At 34.4% G+C, this 22607-nt stretch overlaps 1 protein-coding gene across 1 annotated transcript in view; it reads left to right on the top strand.

The window, feature by feature from the left end:
* LOC121380718 (limbic system-associated membrane protein-like) overlaps positions 1-22607 on the top strand; it is a 145246-nt gene that overhangs the window by 85513 nt on the left and 37126 nt on the right. Inside the window, exons 2-3 of the mRNA XM_041509673.1 lie at positions 4798-4904; positions 14905-14919. Of these exons, the coding sequence (XP_041365607.1) occupies positions 4798-4904; positions 14905-14919 (122 nt within the window). The remainder of the gene's footprint in view (positions 1-4797; positions 4905-14904; positions 14920-22607) is intronic.

Raw genomic sequence — 22607 nt, 5'->3', positions numbered from 1 at the left:
AATATGTGCACACCGCCTCGAAATCGAAAGAGGCAGGTATCACAATATTCTCAGAAAAGACCGACTCTGCAAGCTTTGCAAAGAGGCAGTGGAAGATGAGGCACATTTTCTCGTGGACTGCAAACAGCTAGAAACGAACAGAAGAAAATATTTTATTACACTCGCACAAGAATTCCCAATATTCCAAACACTAAATAAATACGAAAAATGTTATTATATCATCAACTGCCCTAAAACACAACTCATTACAGTCGCACAACTCTGCTCAGATTTGGACACAGCACGAACTAGCCTTCTAACTAGACCCCCTGCCACTTAATAATATTTATTTATTTTAATTAACCAAATATCGAAGAACAGACAAAAGACAATAGAACCTGTTACACTACATGTACTTTATTAAACAAGAGTTGTAGTTTATTTTTTTTGATGTTAGAGTTTAATTTTATGTACTTTATTTTTGCTGGTCAACCAGACTATGTTTTTATTATACATATATGAACATGGAAATAAAGTTATTGTATTGTATTGTACTATTATTAATTTAGAAATCTCGCGCATTCACGTTAGCCACGAGAACGAAATGTAATATGCTATATTTTTGTTTTCATATATTTATTAGTAATTTACAGTGTATATAACTGTTTTGATTTATGCACGTGTGAGTCTGTGACATGTAAGTACGCAAGTACTAGCCTTTATTTAATGTGACATATAGGTCTGTGTACTGAAATACCTAACTTAAGTTTTGTTTCTTGAATATACCGCTTCTTTCGCTTTTTGTTAATTTTGGTGACGGGGAAAACGGTACATCTTGCATTCACTGTCGATTTTGTGGTTTAAAAAAACGGTGCGCATTATATTGTGGTTTATGGGTTTTTTCTTGGAATAAACGTTCAAAGTGGGGGGTGCGCATTATACACCGGTGCGCATAATACATGGGAAAATACGGTATGTCATGGTGAATCCATTACCTGATTATGTCTTGGTAGAACCATTCCCTGATTATGTCTTGGTAGAACCATTCTCTGATTATGTCTTGGTAGAACCATTCTCTGATTATGTCTTGGAGGAACCATTCTCTGATTATGTCTTGGTGGAACCATTCCCAGATTATGTCTTGGTGGAACCATTCTCTGATTATGTCTTGGTGGAACCATTCTCTGACTATGTCTTGGTAGAATCATTCTCTGATTATGTCTTGGTAGAACCATTCTCTGACTATGTCTTGGTAGAACCATTCCCTGATTATGTCTTGGTGGAACCATTCTCTGATTATGTCTTGGTGGAACCATTCTCTGATTATTTTTTGTTTGAACCATTGCACATTCATTAATTAATCATCAGCTATTGGATGTCAAACATTTGGTAATTATGACTCATAGTCATCAGAGCAATCTAATTAAAATTAGCTCCACTATTACATGTGGATCTAACAGCAGCCAGTTGGAGCTCATGCCCACCAATCAAAACCTTACTTGCAGAATCATGCCAGTGATGTAAAAATAATTTGAAAACATTCCGAATTATCCTGAGGGTATACAACATGTTTCGTGTGAGTTACGAATGCCTTAAAACATGTTTTATTTTATAAAATAAATAATTTGTAATGTAAAACTGAAGACTGATTTAGTTAGTTTTTTTTAAATAAATAAATAATTTGTAATGTAAAATTGAAGACTGATAACCCATCCCGTACATATTGGTATGATACGCTGTACTGCGGCCACTAAAATAGACTTGCCCAATATTTTTAGAATTTGTATGCTCCCAAATAACATTATAAAAGGCGAAGTGTGATTGCTCAATATTTAAATTATTATTTACAGACGAAATGTTACCTGGACATTGGAGTCTACACAGTGTTTTTAGCAATCTGATTAAAATTAGTTCTACTGGTCTAAATAAGGCATTCGTAACTCACACGAAACATGTTGTATACCCTCAGGATAATTCGGAATGTTTTCAAATTATTTTTACATCACTGGCATGAGTCTGCAAGTAATGTTTTGATTGGTGGACATGAGCTCCAACTGGCTTCTGTTAGATCCACATGTAATAGTGGAGCTAATTTTAATTAGATTGTCATCAGAGGAAACCCGCTACATTTTTCCTAATGCAGCAAGGGATCTTTTATATGCACTTCCCCACAGACAGGAAAGCACATACCATGACCTTTGTCCAGTTGTGGTGCACTGGTTGGAACTTGAAAAAAAAACAATCAGTTGAATGGATCCACCATGGAGGTTTGATCCTGTGATGCAAGCACCTCAAGTGAGCACTCAACCGACTTAGTTAAATCCAGCCCCATATAGCCTGACCAATGCACATTAATTAATGAAGGCCAGGCGGGGTTTTTCTCTTTCGGATATATAGAAACCATATCTTAATGAGTCAGTTTGTGAGCAAATCAAGATTAAAAAAAAAATGTTTTAATTGGTCATCTTGCTGTATAACTGCATGTAATTTTTTATTCCTGATGTTAAGTGTGATGCAGATTATATCGCTTGCTGTGTTTTATTACATACATGAGCAGCTCCTGCATTGTATACAACTGGCAGCGGTCATGGAACATCCCGGGGAGTCCTTATTAAGTGGCCTATTGAAGGCTGCAATTATCCTCTTCATTATTGCTGGAAGTCTGCCAGATAATGCCTGCTGGGAAAATTAAGACCGATTTTGAACATTGCATTGGCAGGGTTGATCAGAATTGTATTGTTCTGTGTTTGTTATTGTTTTTTTCTCTCTGTCTTTTATCTTTTTTTTTATCCCATTGCCACCTTTCCTTTCTCTCCTTTGACTTCCATCTCATTTCTTCCCAATCTAGCAACTCCTATCTTTCAACTTTGTTTGCTATCCACCCCCACAACCCAGTCCTTGTCTCTCCAGCCATGACAGGTGCTTGCCTCTTGTGGCTATCCATGCCACACACCGGCCATGTCCCATCAGCTTTTAGCTGTTGGCTTAGTCTGACCACTTCAGAGAGTTTCTGTGGTATTCTTGGTGGACCCTAATATATATATAGTGGGAATCAGTTGGAATATCATCATCAGTTATAATTGGTTGGTACCATCCGATCAACATTCAGTTACACAATCGGTTAGAATTATATGCACACAAGAAGCATAAGCGTATGAGACAAGGGGGGCAGTCCTGAAGAAAATCCTCAAATTCGGGCAAAAACAATAGAGAAATTTGGGCAAAATGAGCTGGCCTGGACACCTTTTACTATTTATTTTCATCATTCTACCCACAATATTAGTTGTAATCCATGTAAAAATGTGTGGTAATTTGTTTACAACCCTATATAGCTGTTTGGCAGTAATGCTAATATGAATGAACGTAATTCACATTCAAGCTTCCTTTTTCTTTTTTTGGGCACCCATTTTTCATTCTCACCCAAAAATAAAGACATTAAAAATATTTTACACTATCATTTGTCATTGTTCATATAACGATATATTTGCAACGGGTTACGCAAAATGAAATGCGTTACCTGAGAGAAAAAAAAGGTCTTTCTGACATATTATATTCTTAGAGAGAAAACCCATTACATTTCTCCATTAATAGCAAGTTATCTTTTATATGCATCATTCCACAGACAGAATAACACATACCATAACCTTTCATATACTAGTCAATAAACTGAAGGAACAAGTACAGTTAAACTTTCATATACTAGTGAATAAACTGAAGGAACAAGTACAGTCAAACTTTCATATACTGGTCAATAAAATGAAGGAACAAGTACAGTCAAACTTTCACATACTAGTCAATAAACTGAAGGAACAAGTACAGTCAAACTTTCACATACTAGTCAATAAACTGAAGGAACAAGTACAGTCAAACTTTCACATACTAGTCAATAAACTGAAGGAACAAGTACAGTCAAACTTTCATAGTCAATAAACTGAAGGAACAAGTACAGTCAAACTTTCACATACTGGTCAATAAACTGAAGGAACAAGTACAGTCAAACTTTCACATACTAGTCAATAAACTGAAGGAACAAGTACAGTCAAACTTTCACATACTAGTCAATAAACTGAAGGAACAAGTACAGTCAAACTTTCATAGTCAATAAACTGAAGGAACAAGTACAGTCAAACTTTCACATACTGGTCAATAAACTGAAGGAACAAGTACAGTCAAACTTTCACATACTGGTCAATAAACTGAAGGAACAAGTACAGTCAAACTTTCACATACTGGTCAATAAACTGAAGGAACAAGTACAGTCAAACTTTCACATACTGGTCAATAAACTGAAGGAACAAGTACAGTCAAACTTTCACATACTGGTCAATAAACTGAAGGAACAAGTACAGTCAAACTTTCACATACTGGTCAATAAACTGAAGGAACAAGTACAGTCAAACTTTCACATACTGGTCAATAAACTGAAGGAACAAGTACAGTCAAACTTTCACATACTGGTCAATAAACTGAAGGAACAAGTACAGTCAAACTTTCACATACTGGTCAATAAACTGAAGGAACAAGTACAGTCAAACTTTCACATACTAGTCAATAAACTGAAGGAACAAGTACAGTTAAACTTTTCTCACTTAATCGATTTTCAATTATAATCAATCATTGGAACATCACCAATGGACCCATTCTCTGATTGTATTTTTTTTATCCCATTCCAACCAGTGACCCCACTGTAACACTTATTACATGATGTATGTGCAAACTACTTACATGCAAAATAGTGATTACTATGTATATTTTTAAAATGTGAATGTTGTCGATTAAAACTGAAATAGTAATCATATATTTCTGTTTTATTTTCAGTACTAGGAGAGGAGCCTCGGTTCAACGTGTTCACAAAGAATGTTACCGTGGTAGTTGGTCAAACGGCTGTCCTTCCATGTTCAGTTGACAAGCTTGGTGACTACAAGGTACATGAACATTTATATATATAAATTTCCTTTGAACTTTGTTTTGTATTCATTTTTAAATGTGATATTTCTGTTATTATTTCAACTTATATAGCAGCAGAAAGTTTTCTCGATTTATCCACATTTTTTATTTCCGGGTTTTCTGCTTTTATTGTCTCAAATGTTTCGTATTCTCTATTCAAAACTTATTACATGGTTTCAGATGATATTTTCCATACATTCGGTATGGATGCCATCATTTTAGACTATTGTGCAACCTTAATCCTAGGGCCAATCTCAGTACACAATCATAAATATTAAAATTTCTGAATGTTTTCTTTTGTAACAAATTTTCATGTAATTAATAAGAGTAATGTGGTATGATATATATATATTTCTTGTTCCATCCAGTGCACCACGACTGGTATGTCAAAGGCAGTCGTGTGTGCTATCCTGTCTGTGGGATGGTGCATATAAAAGATCCGTTGCTGCTAATCAAAAAGAATAGCCCATGAAGTGGCGACAGCGAGTTCCCTCTCCCTCTCTCAATATCTGTGTGGTCCTTAAGCATATGTCTGACGCCATATAACCATAAATAAAATGTGTTGAGTGCGTCGTTAAATAAAACATTTCTTTCTTTCTTTTTTATATTCCTGTAAAAATGTGGGCGTTATTTGTCTGGGCCCCACTTCACGAAGCGTTTTTAGCACTAAGATCATCTTTAGTGAATTACATGTAGGTAGTTATGCATTTAAGATGATCTTAGCACTAAGATCACTTCGTGGAACGGGGCCCTGGGCTATAACGCACTTATACATGTAGTTAAATTGGAAAATAAAAATCCGCGTAATACCATTCGACAGACTTACATGTACCTATTGCACGCATCATTAAAATGTATTGTACAATTAATAACCAGATATATTTTGAGAAAAATGATCCCAGTTTACTGGATTATTTTAATGCTATTATATGGTTAGAGGATTTTTTAAGTTAAGTTAGTGTCATATTGGATCCATCCATCAAGTGGGTGAATTAAAAAAAAATCTCTAAATATTTTTAAAGTTAAGCTAATTAATGTCATATTATATTATATCCATCTATTAAGTGGGTCATTCAAAAAGCACATTTCATTTGGGGTTGAGTTTTTTTTTGTGTTTTGCATTATGCATGTACATAATTATAGATTAAGTTATTCAAAAAATATATCTTCATTATTTTATCACTTATATCACTTGAAGAAGTTTAAAGATTTTAAACAAAATATTGCTGTTTTAAGACAAATTTAACACTTTTTATACCAACATATATCTTATGTAGATATGTATCTTATATCTCAATGTTACATATAGAGGAAGGTACATGTTAACTATTGATATTGTTAGATGAAATGTGTGTAGGAATTAATAATTTTTAAAAATTGTTTTATTTTAAGTGCATACATTGTACTGTTAAAATATATTTTCTACAGGGTTTTTTTGGTATGTTTTAATAAAATGCATGGGATGCTCTAAAAAGCTTGCTTGCACAGAATGATAATATATTGGCATTGAATCTAATTATGATATACTTTAATGTAACATAAATATTAAGGTGTCACAACTGGTAATTATGTCCTTACGTCATTATAAAAATTACAGAAGTATGCTATATCATATTTCTCTTCTTTTTTTTCTTTTTTAAATGTAGTTAATTTTGGGGGATATATATGTAATAGGATTGATGTAATTTTATATAATTTGAATAAATAAATAAAATTGCTTAATTTTAGCTTTTTTCAAACTTTTTAAAACACTATAAAGCTTGTTTTATGTGAAAACCATGGCTTGCATGGGACACATATAACCATGCAGTTGTGTGGCCTAATTCACAAAGCTTTCTCAGGCTCTGTTAGACAACAAAGCATCCTCTTTGCAAGTCTTTTAGCATTGCACTGCGAGATCGCAAAGTTGCGAGAGTTGAGTTAATTGGGTCCCTGGTTGATCAGCCCATGATGACATCACATAACAACAACTGTACGACATGTGGGAGGTATTTTACATCATAGCAACAACTGTACGACATGTGGGAGGTATTTTACATCATAGCTACAACTGTACGACATGTGGGAGGTATTTTACATCATAGCAACAACTGTACGACATGTGGGAGGTATTTTACATCATAGCTACAACTGTACGACATGTGGGAGGTATTTTACATCATAGCAACAACTGTACGACATGTGGGAGGTATTTTACATCATAGCTACAACTGTACGACATGTGGGAGGTATTTTACATCATAGCAACAACTGTACGACATGTGGGAGGTATTTTACATCATAGCAACAACTGTACGACATGTGGGAGGTATTTTACATCATAGCAACAACTGTACGGCATGTGGGAGGTATTTTACATCATAGCAACAACTGTACGGCATGTGGGAGGTATTTTACATCATAGCAACAACTGTACGGCATGTGGGAGGTATTTTACATCATAGCTACAACTGTACGGCATGTGGGAGGTGTTTTACATCATAGCAACAACTGTACAACATGTGGGAGGTGTTTTACATCATAGCAACAACTGTACGACATGTGGGAGGTGTTTTACATCATAGCAACAACTGTACGGCATGTGGGAGGTGTTTTACATCATAGCTACAGAGCTTGAACTTAATAACGGCACTGACGGAAAATTGCCGTCATTGCAATATGAATAGCCGTTGGTCAGGGGCTTCACTGATGGTAGTTTTTTGCCGGTGGTTACAAATCTAAAAATTATTTCCGTCAGTTGAAGGAACTATTTTATAGACCATGCCAACATTTTATAAAACTGCTTTTTGTAAATAATTTCAGTTTGGTTTGATGTGAAAAGAAAAGTAAAAGTGTTTTGGAAATAACAAAAAAATTACTATTTTTGTATGCAAGATACAGATTGTTGGCTCAGAAATAAATAATTTGTAGTAAATTCCATAGCATGAATAAAGGTGTTTTCTGTGGGATGGACTATAGGTTTTTGTATTTGTTGTAAAAGTTACCAATTTAAAATTGCCATAGTCAGGCTCAAAATTGCTGTCAGTGAACATTTTGCCTGTGGTAAAAACATTTCAATATTGCCGTAGATAACACATTCTTAAGTACGATCCCTGCCTAAGACAGGATAGCACATACCACAGCCTTTGATATACTAAGAAATGAGACAGATAACCCGCTGCCGACACATATCAGCTCTGTAATTATAATCCGTGGAAAAACCCTATCCCATGTTAGCATTATTACATACTCCACTGTGAACAGTGGATTTATAAAACTGACTGAAGTTAAGTGAATCTGTATTGTCATGTCATGTTCACCCTCTCTGTAAGCCCAGAATCCGGCCGACACACTACAACAGATCCAAGCCATTAGTTCCACAAGATTCTTTTTCTCCAAAATAGGTTTATCAGTTTGTTAATGGCATTCACATCAAATACACTTTTCTTGTTAGTTGGTAAACTGTGTGCACTTGTATGAGTAATAGGGGACGATGGAATCAATAGAATTGTAGAAAGATGAGAGAGTAGGAGGGATTCAGAAAAAGAGGCAACCAAATATAGTTTGTTCTTTTTTTTTAATATGCAGTTAGCTAGGGGCTGTAATGGATATAACTTGAATAGATTCATGGAGATACAGTGAGAAAGACAGAGAGAGACAGAGAGAGATATAGATACATAGATGGATGGATGGATGAATAGATAGATAGATAGATAGAGAGATAGGAGGAATAAAAACATGGGATGGGAAAGACATAAAATAGGAAATTAATTAAAGTATGGGTAAGGAAAGATAGAATTGGAAACAAAGGCATCATGATTAAAGGCAAGTTGAAGAAAAGTAGAATTAGGAATAAAAGGTATGGGGGATAAAATGAGGAATGTATGTAATGGAGTGAATAAAATAACAATACAAGGTATGAGAGAGAGTCATGAATAAAATAACAATACATGGTATGAGAGAGACAGTCATGAATAAAATAACAATACAAGGTATGAGAGAGACAGTCATGAATAAAATAACAATACAAGGTATGAGAGACAGTCATGAATAAAATAACAATACATGGTATGAGAGAGACAGTCATGAATAAAATAACAATACAAGGTATGAGAGAGACAGTCATGAATAAAATAACAATACATGGTATGAGAGAGACAGTCATGAATAAAATAACAATACACGGTATGAGAGAGACAGTCATGAATAAAATAACAATACACGGTATGAGAGAGACAGTCATGAATAAAATGACAATACATGGTATGAGAGAGACAATCATGAATAAAAACATGGGAATAGCAGGATAGAATAAAAAATAAATGAATGGCAGGAGATAGATTGAATCATGAATAAAGTCATGTGAGAAGAAAGAATCAGGAGTAAAGCCATGGGAGGTGAAATATATGAATCAGGAATAAAGGAGGAGATGAAAAAAGGAATAAAAAGGCATATGAGGAGAGATATAGAATCAAGAATAAAGGCATGGAAGCTAGAGGAGAGAGAATCAGGAATAAAGAAAGGTAGATCAGAAACAAAGTTTTAGCATGAAAAATAAAACAAGGAGAAACAAAAAATGTTATGAAGCAAGAAATTTATAATAAGAAGGCATGGGAAAGACAAAATCAGCAGGGGGTGGGGATCACTGTAAAATGTTTAGAACCATTATGCCAGTCATCCAATATATTTAACTAAGATAATTAAAATAATACTTTTTTTACTAAAATCTTATCAACTATATAACTATTTATACTAATATTATGCTGTTAAAATAATCCAGTCTGTGTGTTTTTACTAAAGTCTATCAACTACACAACTATTTATACTATTATTATACTGTTAAAATAATCTGGTCTGTGTGTTTTTTTACTAAAATTTATCAATTACACAACTATTTATACTATTATTATACTGTTAAAATAATCTGGTCTGTGTGGTTTTTTACTAAAATCTATGAATTACACAACTATTTATACTATTATTATACTGTTAAAATAATCTGGTCTGTGTGGGTTTTTACTAAAATCTATCAACTACACAACTATTTATACTATTATTATACTGTTAAATAATCTGGTCTGTGTGGTTTTTTACTAAAATCTATCAACTACACAACTATTTATACTATTATTGCACTGTTAAAAGAATCCGGCCTGTGTGTTTTTAACTGGGCTGTTTGCCCGTTTGACGTGAATCATATTTTTCTTGACAAGTCACTCTTGGGATGGTGGCAGTGCTGTAACAAGAGTCTTTACGTCTTTCTGAGTCGGCTGCATTGGTATTCAGTAAGAGCCGGCTGCTGGATCTGCCCCATCTTCACGTATTGACAGAGTAAATCCAATTATGACGATTATGTTCCCTAAAATCCCAATTGTTTGTAAATTCCCCCATCTCGTCTCTGAGGCGGTCATTAGCATTGGCCGCAAACATATAAGTTACAGTTTAGCATTGATTTTTGTGATTTCTGATGAGTGCACGCAGTTTTGAGTCATAAACGTGATGGATACGACTTCTAGATCTCTGCCAAGTTGGCCAAGTATTGCCGCCGCGTTACGATGTTGTTGGTTTTTTTGTTATGATATGCTGCTTTAAAAAAATGTTCACTATGATAAATCAAAATGCCTTGGTGTTAAAAAACTTTCAACATGCAATCACTATTATTAGTAGTAGTAGTAAACTGTACTTACATGCCTATATCCTTTCAAGGATCAGTCACATGCATTCATCCCAAGCCAAATCTCTGGCATGGCCTGTGTTTGGGACAGAAGGGTAATCACTACCATGGCATATGTATGAATGAAAATTATTCAGTCTGTTCATTTTGCTTGTACATATTTAAATCTTCATGGTTGGTAGGGGGTGTAAAGATAATTTGTATTTGTACACATACATGTATCAGGGGAGGCGCAGACGGTAAGGCCATTTTCAAAGATCGAGGTATGGCATGACCGTACCACTTTTTGTTTGTTTGTGGGTTATATTTGTTCTATCTGTGAAAATGTCCTTCACAGATGAATTTGAAAGGAGAGTCTGGCAACCTTGAGCTATGCCATTATTTTTTACACTGTGCCAGTCATGTGCATGCATGTACGAGCTTGATGCCTGGTCAATATAGGGTCGATCCCCATTAGTGGATCCATTAGGTTATTTCTTGTTCCAGCCACTGTACCGTGACTGGTATAGTGATATTCTGTCGGTGGGATGGTGCTGCTGTTGCATATAACAGATCCCTTGCTACAAATGGAAATCAGATCAGGCCCTTTTAAGGGCCTCTATGGGCAACCTAGGGAGACATGTCATCACCAAATGGTTCCACTCTCAGCATATTAATCTTTCAAAACTATACGTAGCTCCCTATTTTTCTTTTTTGCCCAGGGCAGGCGTGCACTACAACACCTTGCTCTGAATGTGCACGTTAAACACTCTGACCTGACCTGAATGGAAAAATGTAGCAGGTTTCCTCTCTAAGACTATATGTCACAATTACTAAATGTTTGACATCCAATAGCCAATAATTAATAAATAAATGTACCGGCCTCGGTGGCGTAGTGGTTAGGCCATCGGTCTACAGGCTGGTAGGTACTGGGTTCGGATCCCAGTCGAGGCATGGGATTTGTATTCCAAATACCGACTCCAAACCCTGAGTGAGTGTTCCGCAAGGCTCAATGGGGTGGCGTAAACCACTTGCACCGACCAGTGATCCATAACTGGTTCAACAAAGGCCATGGTTTGTGCTATCCTGCCTGTGGGAAGGGCAAATAAAAGATCCCTTGCTGCCTGTCATAAAAGAGTAGCCTCTGTGGCGACAGCGGGTTTCCTCTATAAAACAGTGTCAGAATGTCCATATGTTTGACATCCAATAGCCGATGATAAGATAAAAAATCAACATGCTCTAGTGGCGTCGTTAAATAAAACAAACTTTACTTTTTTAATAAATCAATGCGCTCTATAGTGGTGGTGTTAATCAGAATTCAGAAATAATTATGTAAAGTTGAAACAAATATGAAAAAACACACACCTATTTGGTCAGAAATATGTTTATGTATTCAAACCTACATTATATTGATTCATGAAGTTCTATTTTTTAAATTCAAAGAATTTAAATGTTTTTTCCCTATAAATATTCTGACTACATGTTAATTACAAGTTTAGTTTATGTCACATATTCTGTCTAGATGATATAAATGTGGAATTCTTTGGAGAATGTTTTTGAAAATTATATAAAAGAAAATTAATCTTGTTTTATGGTTTTAATATTGTGAAGTACGTAGTCTTTCAGTGAAGTTATTTCATAATTATGTCACATCCAAAATTACCAGTTTGGTTTGACTTAATAAAGTGCATAAAGTTGGTGAATGTGCAAGATGTATTTGCATGTGTGTTTCTTCATTAATTACAAAATCTTTAAATATTTGTCATTTTTGGATAACTTTTTTGATATATTGCAGAAGCTGTAATTTCATAGTCATAAAAAAAAAATTCATGTTAATTTTTAACATAATTACAGATCTAACTTCATTACATTATTATGTTAGTAATATTAAATAGCGCAGTTCTGAAGACCCTAATGTTTAAATTAATATCAATTACATATATCTATAATTATATACAACATTAAGCCTTGTTACAACTCCTAATATGTAGTTTTAATTTTTGTAGTCAAATTAAGCTGCAAATTATCAAACAAAAATTCTTCTTTTTTTTCAATATTTTGTCCAAAGTGAATTGTCAATATGTTTGTGATCGACTTGCACTGTGTGTGTGGCATGCCATATGCTGCGGTAATTTGTTAATGTGACAGAAAACCACTTGGACAGAATGACTTGTTCAAAATGCAGGTCACTGCATTTACAAATTTTATTCAAGAGTTACGTTTTCTCCCCACTTCAATCCTTGGAGGATTCCGATTTATTGATTGAGATAATGTGTGACATGTCACAACTTGTAGGTTTTTATTTTAATTTTCTATGTTCTGATCCTGTCAGTATGCATTTGTGAATTATTTATACAGTGAAACCTCTGTAAACCAAACTTCCATAAAATACTCGATGTTTTTCACAGTCCCTTGTTAAATATCAGTACAAAATAGAACCTCTCTAAATGAATACCTCTTAAAACTGGACTTTTTACTTGATCCTAAGGAGGTTCTGTTTAGAGGGGTTACACTGTAGTTTGAAATGAAGCATTTGTCTTGAAGCCCAGTGGTAAAGCGCTCGCTTGATGCACTGTCGGTTTGGGATCAGTCCTCATCAGTGGGCCCATTGGGTTATTTCTCATTACAGCCAGTGCATCACAACTGGTATATCAAAGGCCGTGGTATGTGCTATTCTGTCTGTGGGATTGTGCATATAAAAGATCCCTTGCTGCTAATGGAAAAATGTAGCGGGTTTCCTCTGATGACTACGTGTCAGAATTACCAAATGGTCGACATCTAATAGCCGATGATTAATTAATCAATGTGCTGTAGTGGTGTCGTTAAACAAAACAAACTTTCTTTCATTTTGGTGGGGTAGAATTTAGCTCAGTTGGTAGAGTACCAGTTTAAGATGCTTGGATCAGAGGATCAAATCCACTGAGCGCATGAGCCAGTGCTCCACAACTGATATATGAAAGGCCATGACATATAGTGTTCTGTCTGCTGCCCCTTGACACTAATGGGGAAATGTTGGGAGTTTCCTCTTACGACTATGTCAGAATTATCAAATATTTGACATCTATAGTAGCCATGATAATTAATTAATCAATGTGCATGCTCTATTGGTTGTGTTAAACAAGACAAACTTTAACTTTATATGTTATAATACTTGAAATGTGATGTTTTAATTTATTACAAATAAATGACTAGACTATATATACCCTGTTTATCCATTTTTTTAAACTTAACAATGAATTTTGTGTGCAGGTTAATATGACAAAATTTGTTTTCTTTAACAAACTACTAGAGCACATGGATTTACTAATCATTGGCTATTGGATATCAAACATTTGGTAATTTTTGACACAAAGTCTCAGAGGAAAGCCACTATACACTTTAATTAGCATTACTAATGATCTGTTATATGCACTTTCCCACAGACAGGACAGTACAAGTTTATGGCCCTTGATATACCAGTCGTGGAGCACTGGTTGGGATGGGGGAAAATACAGTCAGAGAATGGGTCCACCAATGGGTTTTCATCCATCAACACAAGGACCTCAAGCGAGTGCTCTACTGACTGTGCTAGATCCGCCCCTTGTAAATTCTTGTAATTATCACATCCGTCCAGTTGAAATCAGCTTAAAGTTTCTCAAAATATTTATATAAATTATATATTAAACTGTCTGTATCTTTTCAATCTTGGCATGAACATGATTTTCATTTTGAATGAAAATGTATTCATTTTGAATGTATATGTATTCATTTTGAATGTATATCTACTCATTTTGATGCATGTATCAATGTACATGTACATGTATTCATTTTAAATGTATATCTACTCATTTTGATGCATGTATCAATGTACATGTACATGTATTCATTTTAAATGTATATCTACTCATTTTGATGCATGTATCAATGTACATGTACATGTATTCATTTTAAATGTATTTATTTTGAATGTACCAGTATATGAATTAATTTTAAATGCATGTATCAATGTATATGTATTCATTTGGAATGAAAATGTATTCATTTGGAATGAAACTATATTAATTTTGAATATGTATATGTATTCATTTTGAATGTATATTTATTCATTTTGAATGTGTATGTATTTATTTTGAATGTGTGTGTATTCATTTTGAATGTATGTGTATTCATTTTGAATGTATGTGTATTCATTTTGAAAGTATGTGTATTAATTTTGAATGTATGTGTATTCATTTTGAATGTATGTGTATTCATTTTGAATGTATGTATGTATGTATTCATTGTGTAAAAACAATTCTAGTTGTGTTTTGTGTTTTTATTCATTTATGTTTTATGTTGTGTTCATGTTGTTACTTTTTGTTCAACAGAATAAAAAAGGATGGGTAAGTTTTAAATCTTGTAGTTGAAATACTACTTTTACACTTAGAAGTGCTTTCCTAACAACTACTTCCTTTCTGGCTGGGGTTATGTAGAATACGTATTCACCAGTGTTAGATGATATTCATATTAAATTGTTACAAAACAAATATATAACCACAACTGCATTTAAATACTGTTTGTATTAATCCTATTGCCAGCAATAACTTCCAGTAGTAATTTATTTTAGGACATTTACTTTTAAAACAGCCAATCTTTTGATACTTACAATATTTCTTTCTTGGCTTTCGGTGCATTTCAGTTTAGTTTCATTCATGCTTTTATTAAATTACGATTCAAGCACGCTGTTCTGGGTGTACACCTCAGCAATCTAGGCTGTTAGCGGTTAGTAAGAGAGAAGTCAGCGTAATATTCTTACACATTCTTACTGAGATATTAAAAGTCTATAGGTGAGAGCCCGTCCCTGGATGCAAACCCACTACCTACTAGCTTTAAAGCCAATGCCTTAACCACCATATCACCAAGGTCAGTACTCTTGGCTTTTTTAGATATTATTATTATTGTATTTAAAAACAAGTTTTTAATTAAAAGTTACTTTGAAGATATATTCGATAGACTGAAAAAGATATGACGTCATTTTATTAGTTCACAACAGCTAGTGCACATTATACACACGTGTACACACGCTCATGTGCACACACACACAACACACACAGAAAAACACACACACACAGACACGCACACACACACACACACACATACATGCACACACACATGCACACATATATGGTAGGTTGAACAAGATATGATGTCATTTTACTTGTTCAGACAGCTAGTGCACACACACACACACACACACACACACACACACACACACAGACACACACACATACACACACACACATACACACACACATACACACACACACACATACACACACACACACTAGTATGAACACGCACATGTATTTGTGAGTTGCATATAGATTAATTGTTTACGGATAACCTAATGGCAATTCTCAATGCCATCATAATGAATGTTTATATCTGTTATGTTTCCTCCATATCCTGTAACATTGTGTACTAATACAGAACATAAACACTAACATGACTATACTTTTATCAATGTCCTGGGTTTTTTGGCTATTATTGATATTTAACAGCTTTGATGCAACATGACAATAGTGCTGCACATTTTTGGTCCATTGCACAACAAGAGTTCAAAAAGCATCATATCACATATGGGTTTCCATCTATAGTCCATCCAACAGGAAACGCCTTTTTTTATACTATGGAATTCACTACAAGTTATTTATTTTTGAGCCGATTGATTTGTAAATTTCACATAAAAAGTGTGTGGTTTTTTTTTTATTATTTCCAAAACACTGTTACTTTTCTTCTTACACCAAACCAAACTGAAATTATTTTTTAAAAACCTACATTTTTATACAATGATTGACTGGGACAAGATGTAGCTTAGTGATAAAGTAAAGTTTGTTTTATTTAAACATTGGACTATTTTTATCTCAGTCCTATTGGACGTCCAGTGCTCCACGATGTGGTCTAACAAAGGCTGTGGTACTCTTTGTATGTATTCAGGGCTTTTATTTCTAGAATAGCACAAACCAGGGCCTTTGTTATTGAACCATGTATGGATCACTGGTCGGTGCAAAAATTCACTAGCACCATCAGGGTGGATGAGTTAAAAATCCCATTTTGCATATGAGCCTTGTTGAATAAAGATGGTAACATTTAAACTCCAGGGGGTTAACAAAGGGGGATATGTATTTTCTAGAATTTTTTTTTAGCCATGTGATGAGTAATTTTCATATTTGTTTTTTTTTTTTTGCTTGCCGTCGGGCATATGAGCAAACAAACCTTTTACTAGCCCCACCATGAAAATCACTTGCCATGGTTGTCGGGCTACCATATTCTAGGAGCCCTGGTATTGGTTGTGGGATGATGATTATTAAAGATCATTTACTGCTAATCAAAAAGATTCCTGTCCTGGGCCCCATTCCACGAAGCGATCTTAACACTAAGATCATCTTAAGTGCATTAGGTAATTATGCATTTAAGGCGATCTTAGCTCTAAGATCATCTTAAGTGCATTAGGTAATTATGCATTTAAGGTGATCTTAGCTCTAAGATCGCTTTGTGCAATGGGGCCCTGGACGGAGGAACCAGCCAAGGCTGACACCTGCACCCATGACAGGCGTGTGCTACAACAGCTTGTTCTGAATGTGAACGTTAAACCCTATGACCTTACCTGACGTAATTGAAAATAGTAGTTCATGGAGTGGTGACAGAGGGTTTCCTCTCTGAGTATCTCTGTAGTCCATAATCATACATCTGACTATATATATATAACTGTAGTTACAATTTGTTGAGTGTGTCATTAAATAAAACAGTTCTTTCTTTTTCTTTCTTCTTTTCTATTTGGTTTATTGATCATGAGTTTGCATGAAATGGTGGACTGTTAAATGTTATATACAAATTGGTGCAGTATATATTTTTTCAAATTCTGTTAATTGACATCTTGTGTTTTTGTCTCGCCTTTAAAACTAGAAAGGTCAGATCTACATGTAGGTATTACTTTTTTTCTCAGCAGTGGTGATGGTGTCAACTTTTCCATTAAAGGTTAACATTAAAGTTTTGCATTTAGATCAGTTTCTCACAGACAATAAGTCCTATAGGTCAGTGAAACTTGGTTTATGGTTTCACTTATGGATGTTGATCACCAAACTATTTTTTTGGTAGCTGAGACATTTAATTCCATGGAATTCTTGTTGTGTATAGTCAGTGATTCAATATGCCTAACAATGCTTTTTTATGTGACCTAGATTTCATATTGCAGCAAACATATAACACAATAAATAGAGGTTATTACCAGTGTTTTTTGGTATTGTCAGTATCATATATTAGGAAAAAAAATTGTATTATGCAAGCTTCTGGCGAGCATACATTATTGTTATTCCTAATATATGATATTGATGATACCGAAACATACGAGAGTAATAATCTCTTTATCATACAATCTCAAGCTTAACTTGTAAACTATATATGCATCTTTAATTCCATTTAGCCATTACTCGATATTCAAATGGTGTAAGAATATGTGACACAGTGTCTTTTTGAATGGAAATGACATCAAACTCTAATGACATCATTTTCGATATCCTTGCATAAAAATGAACTAGTGCTTAACTTTGTTTTCTGAATGCTGGACAGCTTTCAGTGTAAAGTTGCTATTGTTTTTGTGTGATGACTATGAATTCATACGTCAGTTATGGAGTGTCACCGTAGTACGTTTGTTTAAATGTCAACAAGCGTAGTGCCATGACCTTGATTAATTTACATCTAATTTGCAAAGTTATCAAAGTCTGAACATATGTGATGTGAAAAATATCACATACTTTGATTACACTGGATATGCTAACTAATATATAAGAAAATGGGATATCACAGGAAAAAACTAAATGATTAAATATTAAAAATATATACTCAGTTCCACATCACACTTTTATCGATACAAAAATTGATTATGTCCTTAGGCTTTATGCAGATGTCCCAGTCAGCTAGATAAGGAATAGTTTATGTTTACTTCCATTTTGTATGCTAATTTGTTTGTACTTATTTTCTTAAGATTGAATTCTCAAAAGTTCTGTTTCTTTTCTAGTCTTTTGTAGCTAAAATTGGTTTAGCTTTTAAGTTATTACAGTAATTGTTTTTCTTAGTTTTGCACCCTTCTTACTGCATTTATTTCTAAATGTTGATTGGTGTTATGCTGTTGTTCTTTAGACTGGGTGCTTGGGGGACATGTATGGTTTACTAGCTAGACTGGTTTTTGCACCAAATATTAAATAAAAGTGATATGGCATTTAAAAAAAAGTGTTTTCTATGATCCTTTTTTTTTTTTTTTTTTTTGTTCAATGTTTTTATTATGTAGTTTTAAAAGCCCAACCCTACCTATAATTATTTTTTCGGCATGTTTCTGGAGAAAAAAAAATTCTCTTTTTTTTTTTTAGGTCTATGGTGAAAACGAGTCAAATTGTTAATGAGTACTTTCCCATTTGAACGTGCCAATTAATTGTTTTAATACAATAGTAGACAGATAATTTGAAACAATTCCCATTGCAGATAACGTTTTTCTAATAAAATTAATATGACACACCCAGGCAGTATAAACCAGTAAAAGGTGGCACCTCACATTTAATATACCTTCAAGAAACTCGGAATGGGTGTTATAGGTACATTGAATACTACAAAACCAAATAACTTCTGGCTGGGTCAAAGTTCGAGGTGCGTCCAACTAGTCAATTTTTGTGCAGGACTTGGGTAGTCATTGATGCTACCCGCTATCTCTGAGCAGCTTCAAGGGCGAGGGGTGGTAGTGTTTATATCCATGGTGTTTATGTCGATTGATACATGTATATGTTGCAGGTAGGAATTTTAGCCACATATGTTACAATTGTCATCTATGAGATTTGATTTAGTAGTATACACCCTATATGACATTTTTAGAGATTTAATGAATGTTTTTATTAGCACCTCTTTTCGTGAAAATTGCTGTTACATTTTTGGAATACCCCACGTTGGTTTCAGCCACTGGTGTACATATACTGCATAACTGTAAAGTGGATTAATATTGCAGCGTGGCTTTTCCCCTGCGAATATGTACCGTAACACATGTTCGTGACATAGAAATCTCATGACCAATCAATGATATCTACATGTATAGTGCATATTAAGTGAAATTTAAAAAATGTGTTCTTATAAATTTCATGACTTGAGGTTGGGCACAAATGAGGCCTGAGGTGCTCTAGCTAGATCCCTCTAGCCACCCCTTGCTCCGGTTGTGCCTGGACTACTACAAATCAAGAGTCAACAGCTTTAATTTACTTCATAAATATTTCAAGGTGTACGTGTCTCGAACTTTGACATGGATTGCTCTCATTTGGTACAGTGCAACCTTTAAGAATGAATATAGCTAATGCACATGCACTTAAAATGCTAATATCTGTTAGATGATGAGATGAGGTCATATTAATAATATATTAGAAGGGGTTTCAGTTAGAGAACAATGAATGAATGATTGTATTGATGTAAAATGATATCCCGGCACAAATGAAAAAACTGTTATTAGGTGCATTCATACGATACGACTGGTATATTAAAGGCCGTGGTATGTACTACTCTGTCTGTGGGATGGTGCATATAAAAGATCCCTTGCTGCTAATTGAAAAGAGTAGCCCATGAAGTGGTGACAGTGGGTTTCCTCTTGCAATATCTGTGTGGTCCTTAACCATATGTCTGACGCCATATAACCGTAAATAAAATGTGTTGAGGGTATCGTTAAATAAAACATTTCCTTCATAAATGAATGAATGAAAGTTAAAGTTTGTTTTGTTTAATGACACTACTAGAGAGGAATTGTTTATTTACCAATCAGCTATTGGATGTAAAACATTTGCTAATTTTGACATTATCGTCTGGGAAGAAATTAATTAAGCAGTTTCATTTGTTTCCATTAGCAACAAGGGATCTTTTATATGCACTTTGCCACAGACAGGACAGCACATACTATGATACCAGTTGTGGAGCAATAGTTGGGATGGGGAAAACCCCCAATCAGATAATTGGTCTACTAAGAAGGTTCAATGAATGAATGAAAGTCCATTCAAACAGTTGGTGATTAAAAGACAATGGTAAATTTTATTCAATCTGTTAAACCATGATCAGACTATACCTATAAACAGAGACTAACTGGTTAATGCCATACATTTTTTACTTTAACCTATCGTGGGGGATGAGACATACATGTAGCCCAGTTGTACAGACTATTTGTAAAAATTATCAAATGTTTGAAATCCAATAGCAGATGATTAATTAATCAATATATGTTTTAGTATTATTGATTGTTAAACAAAACAAGATAAAAAAAAAAAATTGTTAGTGTCATAAGATATAGGCTTTATCTTGTGAAGGTTAAAATAGTGACTATAGAGAGGTTCTGAAATAAATTAATTGAACTGTTATAATTCACAACTTTACCATTTTACTGAGGAGTAGATCTAACTTCTTATAAAACATATCCAACTAACTTTCACTTGTTAGTTACATTGTGCAACAACTCACAAGATAAATGGTATCTAACGGCCACTTAAATTTCATCGTATTCTCTCTGTATGCTCTAGTCAAAATTTATATTCATAGCCCAAACAGCATTAATCTGGATTCAATGGTGTAGTTGACAGAGTTAATAGTTCCTTTAGCACAAAACTGCTACACTATATGTCTCCTTTGGAAATACTTTTATTGGTATTGATGAGGCGTTGAAAGTCAATAGGTCATTAGGGAAGCACAAGACAGAAAACAGCTCTCCATTTGCAATGTAGAAGGTTGCGCTTCTCCTTGCAAACTTTCTCTTTTTTTGTGATTCATCATTATTATCATATTGTCACCGCAGAAAGCTTCTCAGGCTTAATAACATGCGTGTGATTCGAGCCTAGCTAACTGCTGGCTATGGACCACTCTGAGGAAGTAATTGAGAGAATGGACTGGGCCGTGTGTTGACTACAATATTGCTCAGCCGTGTGTTAATAATAATAATAATAATAATAATAACAATAATAATGAAATTCTTTATTTTCAAAGGGTAAACATATTCATTACATGGTGACTGGTCTCCCATGAGGCCCTCTCTAATCTATACATGATATTATACATACACACACACACACACACACACACACACACACACACACATGTACATACCGTACGTACATACATACATTCAAAGAAACAACATCAACATATACATGTAATATGTATAGCATGAGGAACAATAGCATATATTATGAATATTTAAATAATATTTAAATCAATTTGTTAAGAAACTTGAGTCAGTGATTGACAACAATATTGCTGGGCTGTGTGTATTGACTACAATATTGCTGGGCTGTATAGTGCTGCTGAAGTTCAAAATGGAATGGTTTGCCAGCACGTCAGCAGACATGATCGGCACATGGCTGGGAATAATAGAGAAAGGAAAAGGAGTATTTGTTGTACGACATCGTAACACATTATGTCATATTTAGTGGCCATTCAGTAGCAGGGCTAGTCCTGTATGAGGAGAAATGTTCGCCAGATTATCTATTAAACTTTAGAAATGATAGAAATCAACATAATATCAATTAAAAAAATATTATTTCATAAAGTGAAAATAAAATTGTTTTTAAGTTTAGCAACTGGTGAATTTAGCAAGAGGCAGAACTATAGTCCTGCTTAGGTGTCAAACATTGGCCCCAGCTGTGAGTTCTGTCTGCTTCTCACTGTGGTGACATTCTGGTGCAGTGAAACCTCTCAAAACCCGACCCTCTGTAAACCAGAATTTTCCCAAAACCGGACATTTTTTCAGGATCCTTTTGTAAAAATGTATACAGAACTTAACCTCACTAAACCGGATACCTCTTAATACCAGACATTTTACTTGGTCCCGAGTGTGTCCAGTTTAGAGGGGTTTCACTGTATATACAGCATACGATTACTAGAATCTCTTACATTTATTGAAAATAACTTTGTATAAGCATTGATCTGAGATAAGGGGTAAGATGCAGCTCAGTGGTAAAACACTTGCCTGATACGCTGTCAGTCTAGGATCAATCCCCATCGGGGGGCTATTTCTTGTTCC

Source organism: Gigantopelta aegis, chromosome 2 (genome assembly GCF_016097555.1).
Source record: "Gigantopelta aegis isolate Gae_Host chromosome 2, Gae_host_genome, whole genome shotgun sequence".
In the NCBI taxonomy this organism is placed as follows: Eukaryota; Metazoa; Mollusca; class Gastropoda; order Neomphalida; family Peltospiridae; genus Gigantopelta; species Gigantopelta aegis.
Note: the sequence above shows the minus strand (reverse complement) of the source record. Positions and strands in the feature narration are given on the sequence as shown.